Raw genomic sequence first — 22429 nt, forward strand, 5'->3', positions numbered from 1 at the left:
ACTCATTCAATTAGACACTACTTTTTTCAAACTTCCCAGAAAAGTTACATTTGGATATGCCTTGAGAAACACATGCTCAGCAACCAAGTAATGCTTACCACTCCAGACCGTCAGTTTAGGCAAACCGACATATTTCCACTGTTTTATGTACGTTGATTTGTTCCAGGAGTGGAAATGTATATGTTTTGCAACTCATCTGTTTACTTAATCCACACAGAAACTTCACTTTTTCAGGATGTATAGATGAAACCTTGTACATATAATTCTGTCTGATAAGCAAAATAGAGCTAACATGTCTCTTGACAATATCAAACATTTGCTTGTTAATGTCAAGCTAGGAACCCAGACTGAGTTGAAAATGTGAGGCTATATACTTCTTGTTCTCTGAGAAGACACATTTACACTGTGACGACACTAGATACAGCAAGATACTAAGATGTCCAGGAGGGATTAATGGCAGAAAGATGCCTAAACCATATTGTTTTTCTATGGGAATTTGGTCTCTCTCAGGTTCCTTTTAAGTTGGAACCTGAATCTTGCTGTATCTGAAAAAGACCCTTTGTCAGGTAGGTTTCTGTGTCCTGCCAGTAGATTTCACTGTGGAGAAGTTGGCCCGTATCACTTGTTTCTACTCTCCCCTCATTTCTTTTTGAACGCAAACTGCAAACTGTATTTCTAATGTCCTCGATGCTCAGCTATAAGAACATTCTTGCTAATGCAAAGATGTTAGATTTTTGTTGTGTACTGACTACATATTCTTCAGGGAAAAGCAAAGTAGCAGACAATTCAAATCCTACCTATAAGGTTACCGGAATTACTTTGCCAGTTCTTAATTACCTCCATCATTGTCCCACCATTTGTGCACTTGCCAGGCACTCACACTTTATGAATGACATTATTGATGGCTATTTTGATTGTAGCTCTGTATGCATCTTATCAGCATAATATAGGGTTCTTTTCCTACAGCAATTCTGGAAATTCACGTTGGAATTTTAAAGTGGGTTATTCTCATATTCTCAACCATTGAGGGTCTATTGAGAAAATTACCTATCTCTGTGATAACTAGGCAAACTCAGGAATGACTACAAACATGAAGATGTTATATACAAGATGGAAAAGAATTATAGGACTCCAGGTATAGAGGACAGTTACAGATTATTTTTACTTGTAACCTAAGTGACTTAGATACAAAAATGAATGAGACTGTATGAATCTAAAGCTCCTTTATGCCATTTTTACAAAGTTAGCTTTGTTTTAGAGATATTGCTGCTGCACAGTCTAAACATCTTTGATGAGATGCATAGTGAAATCATGTTCCAAAATTTCTGCAAACACGTTCTGCTTTTGTGGTATGTTGAATAGTGTTCCACCTTGTAGAAGATTTACAAGGACTTCTCCCCTTGCTGAAAAGGAAAGGAAAATGATTGATTTGACATGCTATCCATTCCTCTCCTTTCATAACCAATGTTCTTATTCTCAGAACAGTTTGGTGAGTGTCTCAATACAAAAAATTAATTGTTTTCTCACGTTTTCCTCAACTTGGACTTACTAGCTGTGTTTTTGTGCTTCTCTGCAAAATGTCCATATGCAGAAGGGAAGACTCTCACTTCTGGAGCCGTGCCATGACATGGACATGTGTACGGAACTGTTCAAGCAAGCATTTGCTTTTTCTGAATTTATTTAAGTATTTCAGGTTTATCATGACATCCTCTTTTCAACATTCAAAAACTTCAGTGAAATTAGGTAGGCATGTTTGAGATGGTAGGTAGTTCCAGAGCATTTGTGCTCTGCTTATAAAGACAATTGAAGACTGAACTCCCTAAAACCAAAAAAGTACTGTTCATAGACGTTGTACAAATCTAATTTCATTAACCTTGCTAAATGAAACTCACCACCACCCACCAGGGGCATCATTGTACAGACAGTGGGCTCTTAATTCTGAGTGCCTTGCATTTCTATTCCTATGTATGTGTTATCAGATAATTTGTTAAATTCAAAGTAAACATAATAATCATTGATGGTAAGTTTTGCACTTTACAATGAATATTTCAAGGACAATAGTTAGGGAAGCTTCCATTACAGGTGCAGACATATAAGAAGAGAAGGAACCTCAGTGGATTTTCAGATCTCTAATTGAATCTGCAGTAGCTGTCTTATTATTTATTGCACTTTTAAAGAAACCTCACCTGTTATAGGAACCTGTGTGAGACCAATATGGAGTTAGAAAACACCATTCAAAGATGAAGCACATTATAAATTCAGAAGGGAGAAGGTTTTTGTTTAATTTTCACTACAATCTCCGTATGTCTAAGTTCAAGTAAGAATCCATGCAATTACATGTTGTGAAACCATCCTTATCCAGCTTTACCAACACACCAACACTCTAAATTTTAAAAATCTTGCTATTAAAACCTCAGTGCAAAGCCCTGGCTTGACAAAAACTCCACTGGCTTCAGAAGGCTTTTATCCTAAGGTCTTGCACAAAACAAGACCAACAGTTATCTCAGTTTCTATAACTGTTTTCTTTGACTATGCTCTGAGAGGACACAGAATCACACAGAACAGTTGAGGTTGGAAGGGACCTTTAGAGATCATCTAGTCCAAGCCCCCTGCTCAAGCAGGGTAACCCAGAGCAGGTTGCCCAGGACCCTGTGCATGTCCTGTATATGTGTGCTTAACTTTATTCATTGGGGATAGACATATACAATTCAGTAGGTCTACCCACAGGGTACAAAGCAAAGTAACTGCAGAATAATTTTGTAATGCAGATAGGTAGACAAATGAAAAATATTAAACAGCGGCCAAGGAGGTGACATTTTGACTGATGATCTTGATGTCAGGAGATAACCCGCTAATTAAAAATTCTGATCATTTTCATTGTTTGATGGATTGACGACAAGTCCATTACAGAAACAAAAATCTTTCCATTCCCTTGTCAGTTCAGAGCAGAAAAAAAGAAGTTTGAAAGTTTAATTTTGTTCTATATTTATTATCATAGGAAGCTGCCTGATTAAAGATTTTAAATCAGACCTAAATATCATAACTAAGTTTAACTAGAAGATCAGCTTTTGTAAAAGTAAATTACTGCAGAGTCTGCTTCAAAGCCTACTGATGTCAGAAAAAGTCTGTGACTTTGGTCTGCAATTAGGTTGGTTTGCTAAAAAAGAAAATTCTCATTAGAGAGCTGAGCCTGCAAATACTCAGAATCTTTACTTTCTAGTGAAATTCACATACTGGAATGACTATCTTAACATCTTAATTCAAATTATTAAGGGGAATTCATTACAATTAGGATCCTTTTCATGCAATGTACCTGTAAGTGAGTTTTTAAATAAGGATACCTGGACTTGCTTTTAAATACACTTCAGAAAAATACACAGTATTCTAGTACGTGACAAAATAATCTGCTTTGAATATTGGAATGTAAAAAGGACAAGTACAAAAAGTAAGAACAGTAAAAGCCACAAAACAAGAGAAGTTTGAATAATCTAATTGCAACTCAGTGTTGTGCAAACGGAAACATCAGAGGACATACTTTGCCTACTCATGCATAACTAATGGATGAGTAAACTAAATTTTTCTCAAATACAAAAAGCCTTCAAAAATCTTCAAGCTAAAACCACTCACTGCATATCAAGATTTTCTCAAAGCAACTCCTCAGCAACCAACAGAATGGCTTTGCCTTTGATCCCAAACAAATAAATATCGGCTTCAAAGAACTACACAAGTATGAAATTTATCTGTTTTCATGTAAGGATTTTACAAAATTATTTATACTTCTTGCTTCATATATTTCCCTCTAGCTAAGCATCTCAATTTAACAATAAGCAAGAACACAAATTAGCCATCCTTACACAATTCAGTTTTATCAAAAATGCACCTATAACAATACAGCTAATGATTTAAAAAAATAACATTAAACATAATACACGATGTGATTGGTATAAACTGTCTTTACATGTAAAATAAATTTCCCTATTCTACACTATCAGAGTTTTTTCATTAACAAAGTAAACAGTACTTAAAGGACCTTAAAATCTCCTTCTTAAGACATGCATATTAAGATAAGCCAAATTCAAATGGCTTTGGTTCTGTTTTTTTAGGTTTTGGGTATTTTTTTTTTTTTTGAAATTCAGGTTAATCTTTTTCCATTTTTGAGATTCACAACTACTATTTTATAGTGGTATACCCATAAGGAGAACACCAAGTGTCACACATGACATTGAAGGCATTTTTCCATTTCTTAGCTTTGAATGAGTCCTGCAACAATTTACCAATTATGCTTAAATATAAAATACCTCCTCATCTCAGGTTTTGAGAAATTACTGGCTATAAAGTACTGATATCTATGTATTTTGGGACCACAGACGGCGGTGGGCTTTTTAATGGCCTAAACAGACCAAGTCATAAAAGATAGGCATGATTGGCAATCTCTGAGGAGAGAACAGAAATTGAATGGACATAGGCACCTAACAGTAAATAAAGGGCTTGACTCTCTAGCGATGCTGCTAGTGCTTTTTATGATTTATGAAGCCTAAATTAATAAAAAAAAATAAAAGTTGTGCTATGGAAAAAAATACAAACAATATAAATGGCTGATAAATGGCCAGGGCTGTCCCTGACTATACTTTCTCCAGTTTTATGAAAAATAGTTGCTTAATCAGGCAAAGCATAAAGAATTATGGCTAGAATCCCAGTGTGTGGAAATATTTTCTAATATCACACATTGGGAAACAACCGGCTGTTTGTAACACTAGTAAAATTTAGAGGAAGATTAGAAAGACAGAAACCTTGTTTCTTCAGTGTTGTATTTTCCTTATTTTCAAGCTTTCCATTTTCCTCAGTCTTAGTCACTGATTGTTCCAGGCAAAACCTAAAATGGAGAGTAACATTTGTAAAGCCACAATGAAAAACGTCTGAGGGGATGAACAGTCTGCAAATATGATGAATAAGAAAATCCAAACCCCAAAATCTCTGCAGTGGGCTACCCAGCAGTGTACCAACTGGAGTATTGGCCCCTGCGTGTCAGAAGTGACTGCTTACTTGTTCCCTTTGGGGGCCCAGTCCAGCAGATGCTCCCTGCCAGCCCAGTGCTCGCTAGCAGTGATAACGGACGTGCATATCAGCCAGCTGGAGTATTCCAAGTAAGAAGACTACACTTTCTTGGGTGCATACCTTCCCATGCTTCTCAGAGTGTTCTCCAGCTCGGGAATGTTTAGGGAAACCATTGATTTCCCAGCGATGTTAACCGTTAGATCATCTGGATGACTGCAAGGATGTGAACAGTGCTTAAGTAAGTCCACTAGGCTGCACACTTGTCTGCAGTACAGCTCTCCTGAGATGCACAGCAGAGTAAGCAGAGTGTGGCTCTGGGAGCAGCCTACCCCAGCCCCCAGTCTTAGCTTCTAACCCACTTGTCCACGTGGTAACTTTAAGACCCAAGACAGGACCACCGATTTCAGAGGCTACAAAGAGCGACTTTAAAATGAAGTACTACTACTACTGCTAATCAGATAGCAGTTTAAATCAGCATCACAATCCTTTGCTGCAGGACTGCGTTTTGCAGGATTTTGATTACTAAGTGTATTCCATTTCGAGTAATACATAACTAAACTGCAATAACTTTTTTTCAAGAGAACTATATCAAGATCACTAGACTGCAAGGGCAGATATCTGCAGAGCCAGTATCACTTGGACTGTTAACCTGACCTCTGAAACCTGGCTGCATCAGGAAGGTGCTTTGAACACACTGAGTAGGATAAAAATTTCCAGCCTACAACGGTAAGGTTTCACAGGGTTGCATATGAAAAATCCTCGCTGTCGTCAAACTTGTGGTGAAGCAGTACTTTTGTATTCTCCTCCATTCCTTTGCAAGGATTCATAAGCAAACAGCCCTTGGAAAAATACACCCATAAGGATTTCTGGCTGAAATCCATGGATCTTAATTTGTTTGCCTCGCTGGGTGATCAGACTTATCAAAACAGAGCATTTATGAACTCTTGTAATAGCAGGAAGGAAGAGAGCCACATTTCAGATCACAACCTGCCACTCTGCTCCAAGCATAGTTTTGGGGAGACGCTCTCCCAGCCAAGTTTATTTGTTCTAGTGAGGGCTAAGTCTCTCCCATGCGAAATTTCATTTTTCAATGAAAACCTACTCTGAGAGGAGCGCTGGTAGTGTATTTCTCGTGTGACTCATACACAGAAAACCAAAAGTCAATAGTCAAGAGTTTATTTGATGAAGGTTTTCTCCTAATTAAAAGGTCATTAAGGGAGACTGACTGTTACTCGACGCTAAACGAAGGTCCCCGGCAGGCGCTCCAGGCTGTGAGATGTGCAGGCCAGCACATTTTTCCAGAAACATGTTTCCTTCCTTGCGAACGCCCCCCTCCCCACCGCCCCGTTTCCAGCCTCTCCAGCGCTGATGAGCTAATAGCATTTTTCCTTTGCATACTTTGGCGTTGCCCCACGGCATACTTTGGCGCTGCCCCGCGGCCTGGCAGCCTCCGCGCGTCTGAGCGCGCCCAACGGCCTGCGCGCGCGCGGCGGCGCGGGGGGGCGGCGCGGGGGGGGGGGGGAGCCCAACGGCCCGCGGCGCCCGTTATTGCCCCCTCCGCCTCGGGCCGCCCCCGCGCGCGGCGGGCCTGGCCCGGCCGGTGCCGAGGGCCGGGGGCAGCCGTGGGGGAACCGTCAGGGCCGCACGTTTGCAGTCGCATTACGTGAACAAATAGCGGGGGAGCAGCCAGCCAGAAGGGCTTGTGTAACTTTGCAAATGTGCCAGAAAGTTTAAAGTCCCTCGTCTCTCCTCCTCCTCCTTCCCTCACTCCAGACACCAGCACGAGCCGGAGGAAGATGAGAGGCTGATTGTTTGCTCCGGCTCCTATTCGCATCCCCTCGCCTATAAATACCGGGGAGAAGAAAAGCCGATCTCGCCTCCCTCCCCTTCGCCGGGCTTCCCGTTGCTTCCCGGCGGCCCGCGGAGCCCCTCATGGCAGCGCCCGGGGGCAGCCCAGCCTGAGCCCCCTTTCCCGCCCCTTCCCCCTGCACGCGCGGCCGGCCCCCTCCCCCCGCGCAGGAAGGCGCCCCCCCCTCCTCTTTCTCCCCCTTTTCGTCCTTTTTTCTCTGCCCCCCTCCCCCGCGGATACCGGGGAGGAAGAAGAAGAAGATGCATTTCGCGCCGCCGGGGCTCCTGCTCGCCCAGCTCCACGCGTGTATCTATTGGAGCTGCCTGCGGCCCGCCGGCTGCCAGCAGCCGCCGCCGCCGCGCCGCGACCCCCCGCCGCCGCCGCCCGCCGTCTGGAGGCAGCGGATCCAGTGGGAGAACAACGGGCAGGTGTACAGCCTGCTCAGCCTCGGCGCCGAGTACCAGCCGCCCCGGCGCAGGCAGGCGGCCGACGCGGCGGCCAGCCCCATCCTGCTGCTCCGAAACAACGGCACCTTGCCGCGCCGGGCCGCCGCCGCCGCCCGAGGAGCCGCCGCCGCGCAGCCCCAGGCCGCCGCCACCACCACCGCCGCCGCCGCCAGCCGCGGCTCCGGCGCTCGCCACTGGTTCCAGGCCGGCTACCAGCCGCCCAGCGGCAGCCGCGGCGCCGCCGCCTCGGCGCCGCGGGGCTCGGGGGCCGCCGCGGGCCGGAGCCCCTCCTCGGGGGCGTCGCGGCCCAGCGCTCCCACCGGCGGCCCCGGCAGCAACCGGAGCAGCGCCGGCGGCGGCAGCCCGCCGCCCCTCAGCAACTTCAGGCCCGGCCGGGAAGATGTCATGGTAGGCGACGACCCCTACAACCCCTACAAGTACACGGACGATAACCCCTATTACAACTACTACGACACCTACGAGAGGCCGCGCCAGGGCAGCAGGTACAGACCCGGCTACGGCACCGGCTACTTCCAGTATGGTAAGAGCCCCCCGCGCCCGCGCCCCTCCCGCCCGCTGCCCCGCGACGCGGCGGAGCCGGCGCCAGCGCCGCGCATACCGATGGGCTGCGTCAGGGGCCGCGCGGCGCGCCGCGGCCGCCACAGCCCCCGGCTGCCGCGGGAGCCCCCGGCTGCCCGGCCTGGCCCGGCCCTGCCGCCCGCGGCGCGCTGCGGGCTCCTGCTGGAGCTGCGGTGCTCGTGGGGCGGCTTTGGGGTAAAACCCGAGGCGTATGGGGCAGGGGTCCATGGCAGGACAGCGGCTCCCAGAGTGGGAGTGAAACCAAGTATGTGCAGACATGTCCCGGGTTGATCTTGCTGTTCTGTGGTTGGTTTGATGAACTGCAGGTCTCCCTGACTTAGTCCCGGATCCCTATTACATCCAGGCGTCCACATACGTCCAGAGGATGTCTATGTATAACTTGAGATGCGCAGCCGAGGAGAACTGCCTCGCAAGGTAGGCATTGCCTGGGCTCTTCCCTTTTTTGCTGGGGGCGCTTGTGTCTGCACGCACCCTGAAGTACCTGAAGATGCAGAGAAAGAACAGTGGAGAAAAGCGAGACTAGAGGGCCTGACAAAACACCCCAGTTTGTAACCCTTTCCTAAGTCTTTTCTTATATGCACGTTTTGCCATCTGTTTTGACAGAGTGTGCATACAAGAATAGATATGGCCATATTAGAGAGAAAAACTAAAGATGCTTTTAAGAAACTACACTTTTTAAGAAATTATACTGCACATCTCTATCACCAGGCTCATTGGAACACATCTGAATTAGGCAAAATGGCGGTCCCCAAAACCCCACTTGAATCTGGTCATTTTCATCTTCCCCCTCTATGCCTAACAAATCACATTCTGCTCTATTTTTTAAAAACATATTCTCAACCAGCACAAGTTACTATTAAAATTGTTTCTGGGCACATACACTAATTGTTTCTCGGCATATGCATCATAATGTCTCCTAAAGACTAAAATCTATCTGAAAAGTATTTTCAAAGCCTTTTAAGAGCTTGAAATAACAGCTTTGCTATCAAGTTAGGTCCTATCCACTTGGCAAAGAAGGATTTTTCCTGTTTTGTTTGGAATGAAATCAGCCATGGCTGTTTTAACCATTTTTACTTGTATGATACCTTATCATGCAAAACAGATTTGTTTATTTACCAGCATCATAAATTGATGTCAGATTGTTTCTAGGGTCATGCTCTTGTTAGTTTGCTTCAGCAAGAAAAAAGGGCATAAGAAATAGCATATTTTATGTTAACTTTAAAAACTATTTGAAATGTTCTTGTTGACTGAGATACCAATTGATTAAAATATTCTAATATTTAAAGGACTGTAGTTTATAGCTATGTAAAATAGGATAAGCCTGGGAAATGTTTTTTTATACTACAACAGAAACAAACAGTTTGTGGGTATGAGATCACACAATAAGTTATTTTGTTTTATAGCAACTAGTGGAATTGCTTTTTTGGTACCAGAGTAATTTTACAGCTAAGCAGCGGTTCTGCATAAGAGCTAGAGCCAAAGAGTCAGTGATCAAACTCCTGTTTACATTATTAGAAGCAGATCTGAATCTTACTCAATTCTTGGTCTGATACCAGGCACTTCTGAACACATCATGTGGAATTCTTGTGCGTCTTTAACATTTGAGATTAAAGGGTCTCCTTGGGCTACTTAAGAGATCTATCCTACCAGTTACTTCTGAAACAATATAAATTTTTAAAGTGTTTTTTTGCATATACTTATGCCTCTTTTTTGCATTACTATAGTTCAGCTTACCGAGCAGATGTTAGAGACTACGATAATCGCGTGCTCCTGAGATTCCCCCAAAGAGTGAAAAATCAAGGCACATCAGATTTCCTACCAAGCAGACCCCGATATTCATGGGAGTGGCACAGCTGTCACCAGTGAGTGAAATGCCCAGTATGGTACCTTCTAATTATTTTTTTCACTAGCAAATTGTCAATTATAATGTGACATGTTCTAGACCTGCAGTGAAGTGGGGGAAGAAGCAGGGAAACCTTAGGATTTTACTGGCTCATCCATTTTATGGTAGTGGTAATTACTCTTTATATAGCTACATACATCAAATGGATGATATGAAATTTATCTATAAACATAAGAGTCTAACAAGTAAAATTTTGTATAAATAGAAATCTCAAGTTGGTTTTGACAAAGGCACCATCTCCCTTTAATGGTATTTTATATAGATTACTATTCGGTTACATTTAAGTGGAACCAGTAAATAAAAATCCCAGTGTGTTAAAATTACTGTGTAGGCCCCAAAATGTATACTTACTAACTTGTTCCCTATAAAACATCATTTTAAACATGGAACCATACTTCTTGACCTACCTTTTGTGGGTTAGTCTTGACAAGCAACATTCTGATCAATATAGGAAAGAGAAGATATTGAGTTGATTGACCTCATTATCAATATCCATATCATATGATATTTCCACATAGCAATATTGCTCTTGAAAGGCAAAATTTCTGGAAACAAGGCAAGACAAACATAGGAGAACATTTGCAACATTTTGGGAGCAGGTAACACTGTAAACTTGTAGCATTTGTGAAACTTTGCATGTAAGAGTTTGCAGTTTAGCTCTAAGTTTAGCTATTTCATAGCAAGACCAATTGTAAAATATTAGAAAGCTTACCTTATTTCCAACTTACTGAAAATATTATCCTGATGTCACAGGTGCATAAGTGATCATTTAGCATCACTCTACTGTAGAAACAAATATGTAACATGGGCTTGGTCTAAAGCCTGCTGGAGTCAATGGAATATTTTCCCCTTCAAGCATCAGGGATTTTAAGTTTATAGGGTTGTAATCAAACTCAGATGAAAAATCGCCATCATTCAAACAAATCCTTTCAAAGAAAGGATGATATTACTAGCTTAAATCTTGTAAGGATCAGAGAGCTAAAACCAAATCAAACAAACAAAAAAGTCTCTACAAATGCTTTAGTTAACCCTCCCCCACCACCCTGCAAACTCTACCTGGTGCTTACAAAGATGATAGCAGATAAAATAGATGGAGAGAAATTGAAATTTTCTGTTTATAAAGCAAGCACTTTCTTACTCGGCCACTATAGCCCAGCTATAACTATCCAGATGTAAAGCATCTGTGATGCTAATTCAGTTCTTGGACAGAAAACACATTGCCAACAACAACAACAAAAAATCCATTTCTCATGCTCATTTCCATGACACTGAAACAAGCCCATTTGGAAATGAACTATAACTATCAATTAGTTTAGCCAGCCACCAGATTTCAGTGTTAGTCATCATCTTCAGTGGACCATTCTTAGTGATCTGGTCTTGTAAACTTGTGAGACTTACATGCTTCTCTTAAAAGAGTATGACTGAATTCTATTTAATTACATCTTTTTCATATACTTACTGGGCACATAGTGTTCATAATCGACAGTTGTCAAATGCTGCACAGACAAGGTACTGAGGTAGTACAAATTTACTCTTCCACTTGGAAAAAGTAAAATTTTAAGAGTAACAGCTGTTCAGCTTCACAGTAAAAGCTAGAACTTATTATGTATGAGAGCTAGAAAAGTACATCTCTCAGCCCAGGCTGAAAGTATATACACTTTTGAAGTAATGAGATCACATTAAGTACAGATTACAAAAAATAACATCACTATTCAGTTTCCATTAGTTCTTAATAGTAACAATAAGCTAAAGAGATCTGTAAGGTCAGTACACAGAGGCTGATTTCTTCATGCAGAATTTGTTTTCACTAATATTATGAATGTTATATGTATTGAGGACCATGGAAATAGGAAAATAACCAACAATAGCAAACTTCACTGGAATTTATAGCATGCAAGGTAAACATTCCTAGTCAAACTCTTCCCAAAGGCAAAGCTTAAGATATACAATTCAAATATGAATTACTTAATGCTATTGTTATTGTAAAAGAGAGAGATGGGGAAATTTTGAGAAAAGTATGCTATCACATAGTCTTTCCCTCAACAAATTAAAACCTGCTACTTTTTTTTTTTTTTATAGCAGACAGCATTTTTATAGTCCCTGAAAATTAGAATAATGAAAATAAAACTTAACTGAATGGTCTGTAAGAGGAAAATACACTAACACATCAGTTCTGCGTAATAAAGTTTGGCCAGATCTGTTGGAAGGTGAAACAGATAGGAACATAACAAAATGACATTGCTAACATTTGATCCATCCTTAATAATGTATCCATGGTCTCACAGACATTATCACAGCATGGATGAATTCAGCCACTATGACTTGCTGGATGCAAGCTCACATAGAAAAGTTGCTGAAGGACACAAAGCAAGTTTCTGTCTGGAAGATACCTCCTGTGATTATGGCTATTACAGACGATATGCATGTACTGCACATACGCAGGTAAGAGGTGGTTCAGAGATAAACAAGTTTCTTTTTCCCTTTGAGTTTAGTCTCAGGTATCTTTCTATACCAATGCAGGCTAAATCATCTGCTGCCCTAAATGGCTCTGAATTTCTCCATCACAAAGGCCAGGGTAACAACTTGGAGGATTATGATCAACCCAGGGACTGCTAAATGTGGGCATCTTAGGACTCTCAATCTGGAGTCACTGCTAGCTGACCTAAACACACCACAGGTTCTTGCTGTTTATAGTTATAGGACTAGACAAGCAAGCTAAAGGGAGCTCTAGACTGAGTAAAGAAGTGGTTTTGGTCATCTACCTCCTCAAGCTGCTTGTTGATGCCCTTAGCTGTTCCCAGAGTTCATAGCTAGTATTCTCTCCCTCTCAGAGCATGAGGCTGCAAGGTGCTGAATTCCCTTAATACCTAGAGCTACTGGGTGGCAGTCCAATGCAGGAAATCTGTAGCGCTGTTGCATGCATGTATAGAAGGCCATTAAAGAGAACAGGGGCCATGTGAACATCATTATTAGTCATATACAAATGAACAGCAAGATGTTAGGGCTTATTAAAGGAATAGATAAAAACTGGAATGTGTCATTATGATACCATACAAACTTGTGATAGAATTTCGCCCTGAATATTACATACGGTTCTGGTCACTACATCTCAAAAAGGTTACAGTAACACCCCCCACCCCAGAGAACAAGGATGATTAGGAAGGTGGTATGGCTACCACACTAGGAGATTTCATAGAAAATGATAATTTCATTTGGAAAAATAGGGAAATAATACCAAATCTTGAATGGTCTTGGATGGCAAAAGGAAATTGCTGAAAATTTACTATTTCTTACAGTACAAGAATTTAACAGTATCCAAAAGAATATCATATAATAGCTTTAAAACAGAGGAGTGCTTTTGTCATACACAAGTAAAGTGTTAAACTTGCCACAGGATGTTGCAGAGACCAAAAATATATACATGGGTTCCAATTTAGAGTAATAGAGGCCATTAAATGCAATAATCTGAAGGCATTCTCTCTCTCAGAAACTATTAAATGCCTGATGGAAGGAATTTGCCTGGGTAAAAGACATTACACATCCCATTTCTTATGTTCTTTTTCCTCAAGCATTTGCTACTGACCGCTGTCAGGGACACGACATTGACTTGATGGACCTGTGGTCTAACTCAGTATAGCCATACTTATACATAAATTTGTATCCCTTATTCCGCAGTTTTTAATCTAGTAGGTAGTTATTTTATCGCAGAGAAATGCCAGCTATGCTCCATTGGCTGACATGTCCACACTTGAATTTTAAATATAATGAATGATCTACAATGCTTTGAAGAGGTTTTAAAAATATCTTTTCTCCCTTGTGTAGACTATGACATCTAACTAAACAACATACATATTTTACAGCTGGAGTATGTGTGTCACTAGAATCACAGCTGTGTCAGCATTTCCACTGGAAGCCCATATTTCAGGGGTTTGTAATTGGACTGTAAAGCTTTCCTCCAGCCTCAGACTTGGCACATATAAGAGAGTCTGAGCTGATCACCAGCTGGGTCAGGAGGGAATTCCTGCAGGACTTTGTTTTGTGCACTCTGTGTGTTATCAGAACATACTGGCTTTGCCTAAAGCCAGCTATATCAGACATGGTTTAAGGAGACCAGATTTGAACCACTGGTACACTTGTGTATGGAATTGGTTTTAATGTTCCTAACAGCAAGGAAGTTTTCAGAAAAGATATATCTGGAAGAAAAGCTACATTTTAAGTTCTCTCAGGATTCTTGTATCATTTCTTGAAGCTTTTCAAAGTCTGTATTTGCCTGAACAGAACCCCTATGAAACTAAATGTGAAATTAGCTCTTGAATTTCACAATTTTCCTTTTCAAAGAAAGCACTTCAGCAGAGTACATCTAGGGCAAAAAGTTGCATTACTCCTAAGGATAATGACAGGTTCCAACACTGGTGATCAAGTTCATACTAAAGAACCACCAAAGCTATTTACTGGAGATTTGCAGAGATTTAGGTCCTGCCTTTGCTCAGATTCTGTTTTACTTTGGAAAGATCCCCTCACCTTTTGTAAATAAGAGCAGGTTATACTATCAACAATATTTGCATAAAAAGGGTACTATACCCTAAATGATAATAAAATACAGAAAATTAAGTTTTATAGAAGCTTAGCAGTAAACAGATTTTTAAATATCTAGTTCTTTTTGTGTTGGAAAATGATTTTTTTTTTTTATTTTCCATGAAGAAGCATCTTTTGACCTGGGATAATTTTGACTCTTTTTTTTATTTGGGCAGGTGGGATAGCATCAAAACTCAGTCTTAGAAAACCACAAAATGCTTTCACGGTATAGCTCAGTCTCTTCTGCTCCCATTCCTACTGCTTGGGATACCCGGCCAAATAACCATTCCTGCACTGCACTATACTAGTCACACAACTAGACTGACTGGATGGTCTCCCACTCACCAGAAGTCTAGTTTAGAGGAGAGTAGAAACTAGACACACCTAAACACTTCTCAGAGTGCTGCAAGAGCTTTTCAGAATAAAGTATTTCTAAAGTATTTTTTGACTCTAAACAGCAAATAAATACAGATATCTCACAGATATACAGCTAACAATAGTATAGCTGTTTTTTATGTAGCAGTAATAAAGTGGTGTCTCTAAAAATGTTATGTCAGAGTTAGGTATTCCAGTTGAGATATCCAAATAAAATGCCAAGAAAAACAGCCTTATTCCCTCAGGTAATTTTTCTTAGTGAAATACTGTGATGGTTAAGTGTATTTCAGTGTTATTAACTTCTGGAATGTTACTATCCCTAAAAATTCTTTGATATCTATCTAACTTCATTTTTAAGGGACTGAGCCCTGGCTGCTATGACACTTACAATGCTGATATAGATTGCCAGTGGATTGATATTACAGATGTAAAACCTGGAAATTACATTCTGAAGGTAATGGTTTGGGGGTTTTTTGGCGGGGGGGGGGGGGAGAAGATTGGGTATTTTTTTTTTAATTTTATTTTTTTAAGAAGCAATCATACCTTTTGAAGTGTTTTGGTATGTTATCAACTCAAATTTAGAAATAAACACCACTATGCCTTCTCTCCTCAAGGTCAGTGTAAACCCCAGCTATTTGGTACCTGAGTCTGATTACTCCAACAATATAGTACGCTGCGATATACGCTATACTGGCCACCATGCATATGCCTCTGGCTGTACAATTTCACCGTAAGTACATTCCTTTTTCTTTGCTACTGTTTTATATTCATAATACTAAGACTGACAAACAGATTTATAAAGCTTAGAGATTGAAAAATAACTTCCACTATGAATTCTAGTGATACTGGTTTCTTTACTATATCATTTTGTGAGTTGAAGGATCTAGTGTATTAATTAGAAATACAGATGGTACTTTTCAAAGGTCTGTTTATGGCAGGAAGGATGGGAACAGTTACTTTGCTGATAATTGCATAGCTTTCAAATCCTTACCTCTGGTAATTAAACTATTTCTGTAAGTCTAACACTGAATTTTTGAAATTATTTAGGCTTGAAAAATGATCATAAGTTTCCAGAGTTTATCCTTCAGTCAGTGCAGGACTCTTACCAAAAGTCTTTGCTGGAAAATTTTGCTCTTGCAATCTTGCTATCAGAATATATAGCACTTTCAAAACTGCTGCTGCTGTCTGAGCTCCCAGATTTTACCTCTGGCTCAAGTCTTCTTTGTATTTGTCCTGAAACCTTCCTGTGCTCTTTCAATATCCATTTATAGAATCCACACAGAACTGTTAAGCAGACAGTGACAGGGTTCTTAAAACATTTCATAAGAACCCACACATATATGTTACTTTGCTGCTTCTGCCACAGCAGCCATCCTTCCTGGAACAGTTCTTCCAGATACACTCCATTTACAGTTTCCCCTTAGCTCTTCAAATGTTTAAACAATGACACAGCTGTGCCTGTCTGTCTCTTTTTCTCTCCAAAAGGGCAAATTTACATTAAATAAGTGTTCATACTCTCAGCCTACTGTAGTTCAGTAGCTGTGAAGCACACATGCAAAAAAGCAAGTCATTTGTAACACAGAGGTAAGCAGTTCCCAGGATAATATATAATTACTCATACAAAATATTTATTAAATTGTTTCATCTGAATGGCACAACAAATGATACATTGTGTACAGATCCCTGTATGATATATTCTAGAGCCGTGAATGAAGAGTAAAATGAATGAATTGTAGAGCTGCTGCTATAACAGCATTAAACAATTATACTGCATTAATGAGAACATCGCTTACTTAGCCTTTAAGGTGTTCATTCCTCACTTTGTATTAGGATACCAGTGATTAAATGAGGCTAAAATGAGAAACATTTTTTCACTCCTGGGTTGAGAACTGTATTTATAATCACACTTAGGTCATAAATGCAACAAGTTAAATGGCTTCAGCATAATCCTCTACTTGTTCTCAGTTTATGTTGGTTGTGCTTGTAGGAAACAAAGACAGCGACAGTGTTCTGCAGGTCCTGAGCACTCATTTTTGGCAGACCTGTGAGAAGTAGCTTTTAAAGCATTTCTCTAACAGGACAGGACTGACTTAGCTGGTACTTCCATGAACACCTATTCACTCATATTCAGGTTGAAGAGAAATCTTATGCTTCATTCCTTTAACTTACAGCCTCCCCATTTTACCTCTATAAATGTAACCAAATATATTTGTGCAGGTGGGAAGACACAAAATTCCTTTTATCTTTTGTTAAGCTGCATCTTCAAGTTGAAAAGGGACAGTTAACAAGTGTTTTTATTTTGTATTTATCTGGTCATGTCGATAACTTTTTTTTTTTTAAACAGATATTAAGAAAGATGCAAGAAAATGGATGAGCAGTGCCAAGTGTTTTGAACTGAAGTATCATTATGTAAACTTCAATAGGATGTAAACACTATAGAAGCAAAACTACAGAACATACATGCATACACCCACGTACCTTATGTGATTTTGAAGCACTTCAGCTGCTTCTCAACAAAACCTGTAACTGGATTTTAAGCATTTGAATTGGCATTCCTTTTTAAACTATTGAAATGTGTGGAACTGGTGATTCATGCACAGATTTTTTTTTATTTTGAAAATCTGACTCATTCATAGAAACATGAGCATTTCTTAACTCCTGAAAATTTGGAGTTCGGGTGACAATAGACTTCAGTCAGAATATTACTGCTGAATGAGTTGAACATATTCTAAAAAGGTAGCAAAACTTCATGTAAAATGCATTAAGTAAAACATGATAGGAAGTATAATGCCAACTATCTCAGAAAATACCAGAATGAAAATTTGAGAGTAATGCTACAATGCCATTAAAATAAAACTCACTAGGACACATTGATATGAATGAGAAAAGTATGTTCAGTTTTCAAGGGATATTAAAATATAGCAGAGAAATAGATATCTATTAGTTATACCCCTATGAGAAAAGTTATGTTTACATTTTTAATACATTAGAAGTTTTACTTTTTCTTTTTTTTTTTCCTCAAATCAAACACAGATGGGTTTTTGAAAGAAGCCTTTTTATCTTTGGCAACCAAATTAAAGAACTGATCCACCTTTTTATGTTGGACAGATTTTTCAAGGTGGGGCTTTTTTTTAAAAAGATTTCTGCACACATAATGGCAATTAAAATAAATACCTGTCAAGAAGAAATGGGGCTCTTAGAAGAGACGAAGAAGAGTCCCTGATGTAGTCATCTCTGGAAAAGCAACCAACTTGAACAGGTTAACCATTAAAATAATGCAGGCAACTAACTCAGGTGGCACCACAAACAGATCAGAATCTCTAACATGAAATTTTTATTGTGAAAAAGCCTACTACCTGCTTCCCCTTTAAGTACTGTACTTGACTTTTAAAATGCATATCTGAGCATTCAAACAATGAAGTGGAAAATATACTATATATAGAGGGAGAACAAAAGTAAGTATATTTAACATATCCTACCTAGGCTGTTCAGGAACCAAATACAACATTCTTAAGGGGAAAAACCTCAGCCCAAATTACTTACTGGTGCTGGATATACCACCCCACCCCATCCCACCCCCCCATTCCCCAAATTATTTTGCTTTTGCAGTGCACCCTGCTGTAAGCTAAAATAGCTGTGATTTTGTTCTTAAACTGTGAAATAACATATCACAAGAAGATCTGGTGTTTTTTTTCAGAAGATTACAGATCATTTAAAATGAAGGATTTACTTTTGAAACAAAGTGGCTTACAAATAATTGATTGATATTGGTTATGTTTAATTGGCAGTTCAAAACACCAAATTAAACAAAGCTCCAATTTAGGGGTTTTTTTTTTAATGTGCTATTGATTATAGTTGATTGATATATTGATTATATGATGAAAAAATCTGAGGAATATGGAGAGGCTTTGTTATCACTTCTGAGAATACTTTAGGCAATATTTGTCTAAAGTATTTTATGCAATAGAACCCTACAAGTTTAATTTGTTTAATTCAACATCTTTGAAGGATCAGCTTGTTCTTTACAATGTGTATTTAAGTTTATTTCATGATTATTAAATACTTCCATCTCAGTTATAACAATGCTACAAACTTGCACAACTAGAAAGTATACCTAAAGAAACAGAATCTAAGAACCAGCAACCCAGTGCTTACTACCCAAGGGCAGATGTGGGTACAGAATGGATACAGTTTATACCTGCAGGTCCCCTCTTGTTTGTTCAGAGATCCATTTTAGTAACCAACTATCAGTATGGGCACCTAACAGGAGTGATATTTGAAAACTGGATTAGAAACCAATTTATTATATGCAGCTGCAAAATGAGGGTTTGTTATGAGTTCAGACTTCTGAAATCTCAGCCCAAAGGCTTTTTAAGATGAAAAGGTTTGAGGGATGAAAGTGCATTTTCAGTTGTCACCCTTCTAGAAACTTCGGTCAAAGTTGCCATGAAAGTCCTGGCGGCAGCTTGGGCAACAGACCCAGAAATTACTGTAGCGCAAACCAGGCTGTGAGCACAGACTGCTTCCTGGTGAGAGCTCACACACATGCTCACCTTGTGCCTGACAGCAAGCATGGGGTAAGAGAACACTAACTGGCCACAGAGCAGCCAGCAGAAATTGAATTTCCGCTACAGCTTACAAGGCAGTAACCTGTTCATGTGCCTATACTTCAACTGCCCACAGAACTCCACTGAAGTCTGTAAGGATCAGAGGAGCACAAGCAGCTGCGTAGGTGGAGTAAGCTGTAATATCGGACTTAGTCCTTCCAATGGGAACAGCCTGATTTGAGAGTGTTGGACACCAGTAGCTTTAGAAAACTGCTGAGGCACAGTACATGGGAATAAGATGAACTGCATTACTGGGGGAGCTCTGTTCTAGGTGAGTGACATCTACTGCCTGTCAATGCATTGGCATTTGTGGGATGTTGTAGCTACAAAGATGTTCTTTTCCTTAGCAAGATACTGTACAAATTTCGAAAGGTGTGTTAAGCAACATGACACCAATGTACAAAATAGCACAAAATTGCTTAAGGTAACATGGACCATCTATTTAAGAGATAAAAACCAGGGGTTTTAGAATTAAAAATGCAGAAATGTGTCTTTAACTTCCCCTACTGAGCTACAGTAAATGCAGGAAAAGTCAGAGTTGATTATATAGCACATGAGGAAGCATTTCTAAATAACAGAGTGCCAACCAGTATTTTCAATAATTTGGCTCTGAAGTTTTGACCCAGACACCTTAACTTACTTTTTTCATACTGAAATCATATTTAAGAGATTACTTGCATTTTTGTTGAAAAACTTTTATCAAAACTGTTTTGATAAAAGTTTTTGGTTTTTTTTTTTTTTTTTTAATAAAGAAAATGCTATTTTGAAATCCTTTTTTACCAGGCATAGGGCTTGTTCCTATTGTCTATGAAAGGGATCTTGCCATTTGGTCTAAGTGGGAGCAGTATCAGACTTGCATTTTGTGAACATTCCAGTACAAAATTGCTGTCTTACAGTCTAATTTCCTTTGAAAGGCCAAACTGCTAAAAATGTGCGTGAAGCAATTACCTCCCACATTTCAGATCTTTTGATAAAAAATGCACATAAGGAATATTCTGAACACCAGACTTATTACAGAAGGGCTTTGTTATATTTTTTTAAATCCTGAAATACATTTGATATTTGCATATTTCTAGACAAAAGTGTAACAAAAATGACAGATTGGTCACCAGTTGAACCAACATATTGTGTAGATGATGTTTTTATGTTAGTAAAAGCCTGTTCATTTTCTGTCTGCTCCAGAGTTTACTATGCAGCATTGAAGGGGTGCAAACACCAAGGGTACCCTCTTCGTCATTCATACATGGTTTATATTGTACTTATTCAAACCAGCAGGGCAAATTTCATAAATGAGACATTGAAAGGTGGTTTATCCTGTGTCTCACATTTATGCCAATATGGCATTTTCATATTCTCCAAATTCTAGAAGGTGCTGAAATATTTTAACTTGAATTAAAACTGAAGACTATGCTATTGAGAGGTTTCTATTATGCAACTAAATGCTACAGATACAGTGAAATGCCACTTGTTTTTTGCAACTTTTTGAAAGGTTTTCATTATTTCCTTCACTTTTCTTCCAAGAGTCTTAATTTCAAAAACTTTGCATCTTTATCTGAAGAGCTCTTATTTATAATATTCAGACACTAGCTTTGTATTCTTCATTGCACTTTCATATTCTTGTGTTACATGCCCGTATTATGGTTGCAAGTTTATGTGAAAATGACTTGAATAAAATGTTTCAAGTGTTCAAATTGTCAAAGTATTGTATTTATTGTAGGACTTTATAAGAAGCCAGATCCATGTCTCAATGAAAAAACCTCAAAGTTGTGTGTGTATATCTGTACAGAAATGGGAAAGATGGTCATTTGACAAGTATTAATTGAAAGGTGGGTCTCAGAGTAAGAAATGTCCAGTAGTTTGCCTTAGCCAAAGTCTGTTGACTTGAGTTAGACTGTATTGGAAATCAGCACAAATGCAGGATGTTTGTTTAATAATTGTGTTTAAGTGCCAAAAGGGCAGGAATTCAGTTATAAGAGAAGCCTCTGTTTTTCTTAAACTTAGTTTCCCATATTTTTGCTAAACCTTTGTCTCAAAAGGTCTTTGTCTAAAATAAAACACTTATTGACATATGCAAGAAAAAGGAATATCAAGTGCTTGCACGTAAGTGATTGTAAACACCACATTCTCGGAAAATAGATATTAGAACAACAGTACAGAGCAGGTTCAGTTTAGGTAATTAGGCAGAAGACTTTTCAGTGTTTTTGTGAAAGTATCAGCCATTTCATGCAAAATAGTAGTAAAAATTGCTCTTCAACATGATGTTATTAAAATCCAGCCTTGGTAGAGATTTCATAGTATCCATGATGGCAAATACCAAGAAAAACAAACAAGTCTCTCTCTTTTTATATGAAGCATTTCTGCTTTTCTTCCTTTAACAAGAGCTTTTGGGGAAATGTTTTCTAACAGGAAAACTGTGGTTTAAAAGCAGTCCTTATTCAGAAAGGAAAGCATGAACCAAATGGCTGACTCTCTCTTGGATTTTTCTTCTCGTCTTTACACACGAGATACTTCATTAAGCTAATTTTTGATGTCTTACCTGTCTTCACAGTTACTATCAAACACAGTGCTATAGACATGAGTTACTTTTAGCACATTAAAAAAAACAACAACAGAGGGAATGAAAGACAGATTTGTCTGCTAGCTAAACTGGCCCCCTGTTTGTGGGGCCATGTGATTAATACGGCTCACAGTATTTATTATTCTGTAATTCTGACTTGGTCTCGGGAAAAAAATTTCATACCAACTTAGAAACAAAAAAGAAAGTAAAAAGTTGCAATGGATGATAAGTTTCCCCTCAACTAAGGCTTAACAGTGAAGGCATAATAGAATGACTGGTGGTTCATCTGGATACATACCATGTTGTTAAAGATTACCTTACCAAATTTGTCTTTGTAGAAACAGGCACTTAGAAACCAATTTCAGAATTTCTGCTCCAAAAACATTACTCTCATGGAAATGAAGTTTAAGCTATGTTAGAAAGTCTGTGTAATTTAGACAATTGCTTAACACATTTAACAGT

General features: G+C 39.5%; 2 protein-coding genes across 8 annotated transcripts in view; one reads left to right on the forward strand and one right to left on the reverse strand.

The window, feature by feature from the left end:
• LOC112992404 (uncharacterized) overlaps positions 1 to 8257 on the reverse strand; it is a 31260-nt gene extending 23003 nt beyond the window's left edge. For 4 of the 6 annotated variants that reach the window (XM_064500055.1, XM_064500054.1, XM_064500053.1 and 1 more), the window contains exons 1-2: positions 7970 to 8257; positions 4791 to 4873 (exon numbers count right to left, since the gene is read on the reverse strand). In XM_064500055.1, the coding sequence (XP_064356125.1) occupies positions 4791 to 4873; positions 7970 to 8208 (322 nt within the window). In that variant the 5' untranslated portion in view covers positions 8209 to 8257. Of the gene's footprint in view, positions 1 to 4790; positions 4874 to 5043; positions 6568 to 7969 lie in introns of those variants that run through there. The other 2 variants (XR_010385605.1, XM_064500056.1) reach the window with 2 other exon arrangements.
• Positions 6871 to 21101, forward strand: LOC112992377 (protein-lysine 6-oxidase). 2 transcript variants are annotated; one of them, XM_064500050.1, is made up of 7 exons: positions 7037 to 7891; positions 8256 to 8364; positions 9675 to 9812; positions 12139 to 12295; positions 15162 to 15257; positions 15418 to 15533; positions 17148 to 21101. In XM_064500050.1, exons 1-7 carry the CDS (start codon positions 7165 to 7167, stop codon positions 17152 to 17154), a joined length of 1350 nt encoding a protein of 449 aa, XP_064356120.1. In that variant the 5' UTR covers positions 7037 to 7164; the 3' UTR covers positions 17155 to 21101. The 2 variants fall into 2 exon arrangements, with proteins under 2 accessions (XP_064356121.1, XP_064356120.1); XM_064500051.1 differs by lacking the exon at positions 17148 to 21101 and having other exon boundaries at positions 6871 to 7891; positions 15418 to 15537.
• Positions 21102 to 22429: the final 1328 nt, after the last annotated feature.

This window comes from Dromaius novaehollandiae, chromosome W (genome assembly GCF_036370855.1).
Source record: "Dromaius novaehollandiae isolate bDroNov1 chromosome W, bDroNov1.hap1, whole genome shotgun sequence".
NCBI lineage: Eukaryota > Metazoa > Chordata > Aves > Casuariiformes > Dromaiidae > Dromaius > Dromaius novaehollandiae.

Coding starts and splice junctions, on each gene's coding strand:
- LOC112992377 (XM_064500050.1), top strand. CDS start 7,165: ATGCATTTCGCGCCGCCGGGGCTCCTGCTCGCCCAGCTCCACGCGTGT. Junction 8,365..9,674: donor GAGGAGAACTGCCTCGCAAG/GTAGGCATTGCC, acceptor GCATTACTATAG/TTCAGCTTACCGAGCAGATG. Junction 9,813..12,138: donor GAGTGGCACAGCTGTCACCA/GTGAGTGAAATG, acceptor ATGGTCTCACAG/ACATTATCACAGCATGGATG.